The 10,587-nt window shown below is 32.6% G+C and overlaps 1 protein-coding gene across 1 annotated transcript; it reads left to right on the top strand.

Annotated features, from left to right (window-relative positions):
- The first annotated feature begins 3,018 nt into the window (after window positions 1-3,018).
- On the top strand, window positions 3,019-5,164 carry LOC121123601 (E3 ubiquitin-protein ligase RNF14). Its single transcript, XM_040718724.2, has 7 exons — window positions 3,019-3,277; window positions 3,342-3,480; window positions 3,539-3,681; window positions 3,751-3,902; window positions 3,969-4,311; window positions 4,362-4,581; window positions 4,651-5,164. The coding sequence occupies exons 1-6, from the start codon at window positions 3,084-3,086 to the stop codon at window positions 4,552-4,554; spliced, it is 1,164 nt and encodes a 387-aa protein (XP_040574658.1). The 5' UTR covers window positions 3,019-3,083; the 3' UTR covers window positions 4,555-4,581; window positions 4,651-5,164.
- Window positions 5,165-10,587: the final 5,423 nt, after the last annotated feature.

Genomic DNA, 10,587 nt, shown 5'->3' with positions numbered 1-10,587 from the left:
TGTTTTATGTACTATCATAATTTGATGTTTTTTAAATTTAAAATGTAATAAGATAGATGAAACTATATTTACTGGATGTACGCACCAGTGGTAACTTCGTCAGGTATTTTCAGTTTCGTCTCATCTTTGTCAGTCATTAGTCGTCGTCATCATTTCGTCAGCTTTCGTCTTTGTCATAGTTTTGTTTGGTACATAATATTGTTTTCGTCAGACATTGTCATTGTTTCGTCATAGTTACCTTTCATTTCGTCTTTGTCTCGTCTTTGTCAGAGTTTTGTCTTGGTCAAAGTTTCATCTTCGGTAGAATTTTGTCTTCTTCACAGTTTAGTTTCGTCCTCCTCATGATTTTTGTCAATTTTTCGTCTTTGTCAGAGTTTTCTTTGTATTGGAAACAATTTTTATAGTTTGATTTATATTTTCTTAGTAATTAATAACGTTTGAAAAATAGGGTTTAAAGTACAAAAAAATATGTCAATATGGGCCGGAGTAGGTTCATAACCCACAACCAAATTATTGAAATTGGCAAAGGTAACCCTTATTTGAGACTCTAATTACTTTTTCTGCCCACAAGTTGTGCAATATACCAATGGGGCACTTAGTGGGCTCATAATTCAACGCCCATTCACTATTTTGTTATATGACTTCTAGAGTATAACCAATTTTTTTAATTATATGATCCATTTGACTTCCTACTGGGTTTGCAAAGGCGGTCACAGGTGCGTCCAAAAAGGGTGGGCTAGAGGGTCTGTAGCCCTCTCCAAATTAAGGATGATTATTTGTCTTTTATTATAAATTTGGTTTTGTTATTCTGGCGAATTATATGGCAAAGCAAAAAAATTTATATTGAAAATTTTTCCAAAAAATGTAGTTCTCTCTGTGTAGCTTTGATTTTTTTTTTTTTTTTCAAAAAAAAATTAATTTTTGTAAATTTTTTAAAAACCAAGCCCCTTCAAAATATAATCCCGTGGACGCCCCTGGGTCATCATCAAGAAATGGTGGTGGGGGGGAGGCTCAGACCTAGAAACGAGTAAGAGCCAAATAGCATTTGTTGAAGTTAAAAAGTAAAATATTCAAAATCCGTTAAATAGGTATAAGTATAATTTATTAATTGCACTGTTCAACAGCAAAAATGCCAAAAAAATAGTATATGCTCAATTTAATAGAATTTGACCCCTGATCCCAAATATGGCCTTATTTTTTCCCTCAAAGCATTGTAGCCTTTTGGAAAAGGCCATAATTTTATTTTATTTTTAAGGTTCAAAGCTGTTTTAAGCTTTCGACGTGGAAGATAAGTTATGTATATTTTAAAACCGAATGTTAAAAAATTCTAAAACCATTTTAAAAATGTCTGCATTATACTTATAACTCGAGTTATCTTTGTTTAAAGTGAAAAAGATGTGATTTTTATTCAGAGGCTCATAGCTCCAAGACGAATGGATTCAAAAAGTTTAAAAGTTTCTCATTGGATAGATGAAAGTATGAACTTTAATTGAAAAAAATGACCCTCCCCAAAAACGCTCCATATTGTTGTCAATTTCAGATAAGGCCATGACATTATTCGAAAGATAAACCTCATATTTGAATTGATCTCATAATAAAAGTCCATATTTACTGGCATGCCCCAGCTAGAAGAGATAGAAAAAAAAGAGAGAGAGAAGAAGAAAAGAGATATAAATAAAGATAAGATAGAGTATACAATTTGTTATAAGACTTGTCTCAACCTGTATAAATAAATTATTTCAAGCTCCGTGGACAGAAAATGACTCGTTGCATACTCGTAGTGAGAGAAGAATTCCAAAAGACGTACATTGAAGGGAGTCCTCTGAGCAAATCCTTTTTCTTTTTCTCTCTCTTTGTTTCTATCTCTTCTAGATGGAGACCTATCTCAAATCGACAACGATATAGAGCGTTTTTGGGAGACTCTTTTTTCTCAGAGATTCATGAATGATTAACAATGGACTAAAATTTATCAAATTTTGTTTATTTTCTTTACAAATATAAAAAATACTATTTTGCAATATATAGTTATGGCTCTTAAAGTCAAGTTAGGAAGTCAAATGGATCATTTAAGTAAAAATTTTAGTTAAACTCTAGAGGTCATATCAAAAAACAGTGTATTAACGTTGGGGTATGAGCCCACTACGTGCTCCGCTGGAAAAAGTGAATAGAGTCTCGCATAAGGGGTTCATTCCCCAATTGTAACAATTTGGCGGTGGGTTATGAACCTACCTCGTCCATATTGATATATTGCACAACTTGTGGGCTAATGAAATACATATGTTACGGACAATGCGGAAAATCGGGCATTTTACAAAATGTCTGTTAGAGTGGGCAATGTCCAAAATGTCCAGAGAATCTATAAAATTTCCAAAAGTACGGTCATTTTACGCTAATTAACATTGGTAGGTAGAATGATTGTGGGAATTTGATTACTAAACAATCCGTTGCAACCAATTTGTTCATTTAGGATTTTATAAGGGTACAATTTCATTTCAAGCAATTTAATAATCCAGTACAAGGACGCCCAACCTCTGGATTGAGGACTGCCTAATGTTTTCTTGTAGCCCATTACACATTCTCACTTCAAGTAGTAATTTTTTTAGCAAAATTGTTGCAATATCATCGAAACACGTAGAACGCTCATAGTACGTACAAACATTGAAAAATATTTGACGGTATCTAATACTTTTTGGGATTCTAACAGGCTTGCCAGATTAGCTTTTTTAAGTAGTTTGGCCTTGAATAAATTTGTACTTAATAGTTGTTGTTTTTTTTAGACATTTTTCAAGAAATTTAACTTAATAGGTTCTGAGGCCCATTAAAATATTTTTGGTAGCAATGCAGCCCGTCAAATTAAAATGTTACACATTTCTAATCTAGTGCATTTTCATTGAAATTTATATTGTATTTAGGATTAGTACTCAGGATTACCCAGAGTTATTAAAAAAATATATGCTTGAAATTACACAATAATCTTCTGTAAACGACGCATAAACAATTTCACCATATGTTGTAATTCATATTTTTAATTAGACTATGCCTTTTAAATATCACAGTTATAAAGTTTCAGTTATAGTAAATGTATGAACTTGCAGAAACCTAAAATGGAGATGGATTTGATAGAGCAAAAGGATGAAGTTATGGTTCTCTATGAAATATATGGAAATAAGCTTTTTGAATTCGATGCGAAACATTCCAAAGGTCAAATAAGTAACGTAATCGAACTAAATGGATCAGTAATCAAAATTGGAGTTTCCAAACGCACCATAAATGACAAGTAAATCTACGTTTAATTAAATTGTTTCTATAAAATAATAATAATTAACATTTGCACTGTTTAGTCATGAAAGGGAAATCCTTTTTTCCAAAGATTTGGATCATATTCCTCCCATATCGCTTGCATTTGAATTTCCAGACAATTACCCTTCGGTGTCTATGCCTAAATTTAGTCTCTCATGTTTATGGCTCAACTCAAAACAAGTAATTATTACAAATACAATATTAACCAGGAGAATAACAAATTGGACTTTTATTCAAGATACTTCTTCTAGAGGAGCATTTGGAAAGCCTTTGGAACGAGAATAAAGGATCTGTCATACTTTTCAATTGGAGCACATTCCTTCAAAATGAAGTTTTAGAGTTTCTAGATTTTGAGAAAGAGATTATAATTGAAGAAAAAGAGTAAATAACTCAAATATGATTTCTTCTTAATTCAATTTATAATAATGTATTTACACTTCTTTATTTCAGTGTTTCTTCCTTATTCAACACTCCCCTTAAATTCATTCAGGAGCTAGAGAGCTATGACGTTTCCAGGAAGGAAGGGATTTTCAATGAGTCTTTGTTTACTTGCAACATTTGCTTTCAAGATAAGTTCGGAAAAGAATGTGTTCAATTTAAGGGTACTTTATTCTTAGAGTACATTTTAATGTTGATGAGGTACTTTTATTTCCTTTCTTAATCTCAAGGCTGTGATCATGTCTACTGTAACATCTGCATGAGTTCCTATTTTGAAACCAAAATACAAGAGGGCTCAGAGTCAGGAATTGTTTGCCCTACACATGAATGCTCAGTTGAAGCACTTCCTACCCAGATTAAGGAACTTGTATCTGAGAAACTCTACTCTGACTATGAAAATGGACTCATTGAAATGTCGTTACGAGGCATGATTGATGTTATTCGATGTCCTATGCGTCATTGTCGAGTTCCTACCATAATTGATATAAAGAGTAACTCTGGAGAATGTCCTTCTTGTAGATTTGTGTTTTGTTCCAATTGTTTGTGTACCTTCCATGGACTCAATCCTTGCAAGTAAGTCATTGTCTTATATTTATTTTAATCAATTAAATTATTCTTCCAAGGGTTCCACTCGAAAAACAACGAGAACTTATGGATAAATACAATAATGCTGATGATGAAGAGCGTAAAAAAATGAAAAAAATATATAGTCAAAAGTTTTTATTAGAAACTCAAAACGAAATTCTCTCTCATGATTTAATTAAGGACATATCTACGAATTGCCCAATTTGTTTAGCGGCAATCCCAACAGACTGAAGGATGTAACAAAATGTTTTGCACTTGGTGAGTTTTAATGTTATTTTTTATTTATTCTTAGGAAATTTTTTAATTGGTTGGTAATATGTTTCTTAGGTGCTCAACAAATTTCTGCTACATTTGTGGTGCAAAATTGTCTGCTTCGGATTCATATGCACATTTTTCTAAAATACAAAGTCCATGTGCCAATTTACTTTTTTGATTTTATAAATGATGAATAGGAGCTAGAGGTACCTTCAGAGGATGAATGATTCTTTGAAAAATAAATTGATTCATACTAACCATCAGAGATTAAAACTACTTGAAACACGGATATGATAAAAAAAAATAATAATAACGCGATCACCCTGACAATTTGGGAGGAGAACAGGTTAGCTACCAAAGCGTTTGATTGAAATAGCAGCGAACAGCTATGATATGAAGGAAAAAAACACAGTCTTCACTTCGATAATCAAAAATGGTTATTCCTTCATTCTTAAAGAGGTTACATCTAAGTAAAAGTAACCATGTACCATTTATTTTTATATGTAAAAATCATAGCATTTTTTTATTTTTTTGTCGATTTTATAAACGAAATTTGCAAACAATAGATATGTGTGTGGGAGTCCAACCTGAATCATATTCATTTTAAAAAATAGTATAGAAGAATTAACTTTAAGTCTCCTCTATGTTGAAAAATAACTTAAAGTTATTAGTAAGTTATGATCTAATACAACGTCACGGATTCAAATAATTTGATCTGCTGGTATGTAAAAAACCCGACAATGAGTGGTATAGAAAAAAGTTAAGAGAAAGGTTATACCAAGACACTTTTCTGACTGATGTTTGACTTCCATGTTTACGTCAAAGAGTATATACTATTACTATTAATAAAATAATTTATAGTATTATATGGGGTTAATATACCTTTGTTATTCTCTATTACGTCAAAAATCTGTCTGTCTTGCCCAACAGTCGGAACGGTACATCAAATTGAAAATTCTAACTTTCCCGATTCCATAATGGTCTAACCTAAATTCTTTAAACCAAGTAGCGCATCGAGCACTGTTAGCCTGAGGAAATAGTATAGTCAATATTTGTCATAATATTATCGCAAGATGTCGCTTTTCTATGACGTCAATCATTTATTTATTTTACGTACTACGTATTATTAATAAGTAATAATACGTATATAATTTATTCTTGTCTTAGATATTTTATATTTACATATTATTGTATAGCAAATTTGAAACAAATTACTCCAAAATAATGGGTAATTGTAGTGTCCGAGGATGCAAAAATAGAACTGAGTCAAATTTCCAAAAGTTTCAAGAAAACGTTCACTTTTTTAAATTTCTCATTCCCAAAATCCAAAAGAAGTCAGAAGAAGAAAAAAATGGATATCAAATCTTAAATATCTTCCTAATTGGAGACCTGCTTACCATTTTGTATGTGAAAATCATTTTGAATCATAGTTCCCTTTCCATAATTGTTCAAGCAAAAATTACATGAATAATGAAGTAAATAAAAGCAGAAACAGTACAGTAATTCACTCATTCACTAAAGAACAGGAAATGATTCTCCAAAATGCTTGAAATAATAATAACTCTAGGGGACAAAAAAAAATTTTGACTAAAATATTTTTTTCCGTTAATAATGGCATTAGCCTTCGATGCGCTACTTGGTTTAATGCTTTAGTCTAACCCATAGAGAAAGAAATGCATAAATGCTTTTTATTGGCAGTTTGGCAAGGCAAGGCATTAGTAGATTAAAAATTTTAGTCTGCAAGAATGGACTGCAGCTGTGTTATTTTTAACGACAGCTAAAGGGAAGAAGTTGATTGTTCAACTTTTTAATACGTGTTCAGATTTTAACATACTTCCAACAGGTGGGATTACAGATCTCAATCGACAAACTTCACATTCTGTATTTGTGTATAAATTTTAGTTAAATACTTTTATTAAAATGTTAAAATATTGTGTTGTTAACGTTTGCTCCAATTTGGAGATGGGTTTGTCATCTGGACGTAGTAGTTTGTATAGGTTTTCTAGAGATCCAGATAAAGCTTGGACTGAATTAATTTGAACTTTCCCTTTTTTAATTTAGTTTTATTGAATAATAATAGTAAATGGAGATTCGGTATGTAGAGATAAAAGCTGTTCATCGTAAGGACTTCACGCTGTCCTTTCATCATGCATTAATTCAAAGTTGATAATTCTGTAGAGAAAAACGTGTGCAAGGAGAAGAAAGACTTATGGTATCATTGTTTAAAATACTGATGTGATTATCATCTGCCTGCTTTATTATGATTTTTGAGGGTATAACGAAAGTATTTATTAGCAAAATGTTTAATGAAGATATACTACGTATAATTGACTTAGACGTTTTTTATCCGTTACAGTAGATTTGAAAACGTCACACTCCATGAAATGGTAATTCATTATGAACCATATTCTCTGAATAATAACAAATGAAACGACAAAGTAGAGTATTTCGAAATATATTTGAAGTTCCAGGTTTAAAAAGAAGGCTTTAATTAAATATAATCTACATAATAAAAAATAAACCATTAAACATTTAAGTTAAATATACAAAATTAAACAATTAAAATCATATAACTATTAATAAATTATAAATACAGAATATTGAAATAATAGATTGATCCAAATAATTATTTTCTTGTTCCGACATCGGAATCCAGTTAAATATGTCATAACTTTAGGTTACAAAACATAAGCGAGACGTAGAGTTTAATCAAAAAGATAATCACCCCTCTTCTTCATGTGGAAGTTGCTATATATAATTGTGCACAGTATAGATATATCTCAACCGATGAGATCTAACTAATTATTAATAATAAAGTAAATGCCAAAATCATAAAATTAGACAATAAATATACTAATAAAAAAAATGTTAGAAATAAATCAATTATAAAGATTTAGAGCAAAAGCTAATTATGTAGTAATGTCCGGCGATATTACTCCTTATTAAGAGCATCAAAAAAGATGTTTTCCCCGTTATTTATGCTTATATAACAACATACTATTATCATGAAGGATATACACAAATGCTAATTATAATGCTAAACCTAATGCAACCACCCCCGTTGTTTTGATATTTAAGCAGTTGTTTTTGGCTTTTTGGTGTGGATGACTCAAAACATTTTTATATGTATTTCCATAATTGATATCAGTACCAACATCCTCCATTAATTTAATGATGGTTTCTCGGGAAGAGATAGGTTAACCCGTGTATTTCTCCATAAATTTTTAGAACGTAGATGATTAGCAATAGATAAGGTTATATTACATGCAATAATCATCTTTGTGAGATAAAAGTTAAAGTCTGACTTGATGTATTCATCGTTAACTTGATTTTATAGATGAATACCCATACTCTTGTTATGAAATGAGGATAATGAGTGGCGTGCAATTCTAGACAGGGTACTAAAGGCACATTTATATCGATAAATCCGACAATCTATCTGTTTCTCATCCGTTAAGTATTTTCCAAATTCCTGGGCTTCCATTTTCAGAACTCCAGACAGAAGGCGACGTTATTTTAGGCATTTTATTCAGTTCTCTATCGACTATCAGCATCTAATATTATATTAATATTGAATAATAAAGGCGGGAATGATAACGTTGTTAAAAGAAGAAGATGAATACTATTTAAACAATGATGCCATGCGTATTTATTCCTTCCTCCTCGCACGCTTTTCTATTCTTACCAAAATTATCACCCTTATGCATTATGCACAAATCACTTTGCCGGAGGGTCATTTGAACGCCCAAGAATCCACTGACAATCTTAAGGAAATTAAAAATACATCGTTTTTCCTATCAAATTTAATGTAATCTATCATAAGATTAAGAAATATGGAAGTAAAATAAATCCAATTGATGCAAAAGAAGGTGACTGAAACAAATAATAAATATAAAATCACTAAAAAAGAAACGTCAATCCTAATGGCATGACTATCTGTTTGGGATGATGATGATTTCTTAATTTTTTCTAATTTAAAAAAATTCAAGATTATTATTTTTTAGTGTTCTGGGAATATTTCTCTTTGAATTTTTTTTTTGGAAAACAAATACTTCTATTGCAATAATCTTTTATAGCAAAATAAGCTTGTTGAGCTCCATAACGAATAACGGATCAGACAATGATCCACCTGGCAAAAGACGAATATAGAAATTGTCCGAATAAACTCTTGAAATAATAGTTGATATCTTTAAAATATTTTTATTTTTATTATTAAGATATATAATGTTATAAATATACATAAACATTTAATTATAGTTAATTGCTTGAACATCTTAGTTTGATACTCTTCCCAGCTCAAACTTGTGTTATTCATTAACGTAAATACTAAAGTTGCTGTTAAGATACAGCGAAAGAGGAAAAGATAATGATGTTCTTCTTGACTTAATAGAAATAAATCCTTAGATGACCAACACACTTTTAACAAAACACTCCTTCATTTGAATGTAATATCCTGTGGTGTAGTGGAATCCATCTTTCCTGATTTTAAGTTATTTTAAAGATTCCCAGACAACTCTAAGTTAACATGCCTTCGTATCTTCCTGCGACCTTGTCCAAGGTGAGTTTGATTAATTATACAGTATCATAACAATACACTGAGAGAATTATATCACTTTACAGACTAAGTTAAACATATATCACTAAACCATATAGTCATATCGTCAATTTCAAGCCACAAAAACCAACAAAAATGTCTATGATAGCGCTCTGAGGCCATAATTATCTCCTGATTTACTTAATACCGGACCGTGCAAAATTATTTACCGAGGATGTAAATATAAGAGGTTTTAAGAGGTTTTGTGGCAACCAATCTGATTGTTTCGTATTTTTTACTTTTAAAATAAACAAAAATCCTTCCTATGAGAGCGTAACAACTTCCACACGTGAGACCATGTCCAATCAGGAAACAAAGAAGATCGAAATTGCAGCCCTCCTCCGAGCAGGAGTACCTCATAACAACATTCAGGAACAGGTTCGGGCCTCGTTGAAGACAATTTACAACGTTTCCAAGCGATTGGAGGCTGGGGGTGATCTCAAGTATTCCCCTGGGGCTGGCAGGAAGGCCACTGTCTCAACAAGGCAAGTAAAGGCAGTGTTCAAGAGGACTCCCAACAGGTCCATTGCCGACATGACCAGAAAGATGGGAACGTCGACATCAACTGTTTCAAGGGTATTGAAAAGGGATGGAGGAAAGTCCCTGAGGCGTACTGAACGCCCTCTGCTAACTGAACGTCAGCGAGAAGTCAGACTTGAGCGTGCCAAGAAAATCTTGAATGATATCAAGAGCTCATCTGGACGCATCATCATTTTTTCAGATGAAAACTTTTACAGTCGATCCTGTTTTCAACAGGCAAAATGACCGTGTTGTGAGCTTTGGAGATGTTTGGAGATCCAACGGGGAAGGCCATGAAGCCGGTATGGTTCCCCACTGGCTCAGATTAACAGCAGAGGATTATGGATTCTGGCGTCCAAGGTCCTTCCGTGGATCAAATCCATAGTCGGCAACTCTCCTTGGGGTTTCAACAAGATGGAGGACCCACCCACGCTTCCAAGAAAGCTCAGGAGTGGCTCAAGGACAACATGAACTTTTGACCAAGGACTACTGGCCCCTCAGAGCCCAGATCTGAACTCACTAGACTTCCCTATCGAGGCGCACGTGGAGACCAAGGCCTGCAAAAAACGACACAATAACATAAATGCCTTAAAGGCTGCTGTCAACAAGGCCTGGGCCTCCATGGACGCCGATTACATCCAGAAAGTCTGTGGCAGCTTCAGACGTCGCCTGACCAGTGTCATTGAGTCAAATGGTGGCTACATTGAATAAATTGTTTCACAAGTCATTTAAATGTCATTATTGTCCACGATATGTTCTGAACAAAAATCGGTAAATAATTCTGCACGGCCCGGTATATATATAAATAGTAATATGAAATATGTATTCACATATGAATTGACCTCTTCTAATGCATGTAATTCATCATTCTTTTCATCTCAGTAGCATAGAGATCC

The sequence above is a fragment of the Lepeophtheirus salmonis genome, chromosome 8 (genome assembly GCF_016086655.4).
Source record: "Lepeophtheirus salmonis chromosome 8, UVic_Lsal_1.4, whole genome shotgun sequence".
NCBI lineage: Eukaryota > Metazoa > Arthropoda > Copepoda > Siphonostomatoida > Caligidae > Lepeophtheirus > Lepeophtheirus salmonis.
Note: the sequence above shows the minus strand (reverse complement) of the source record. Positions and strands in the feature narration are given on the sequence as shown.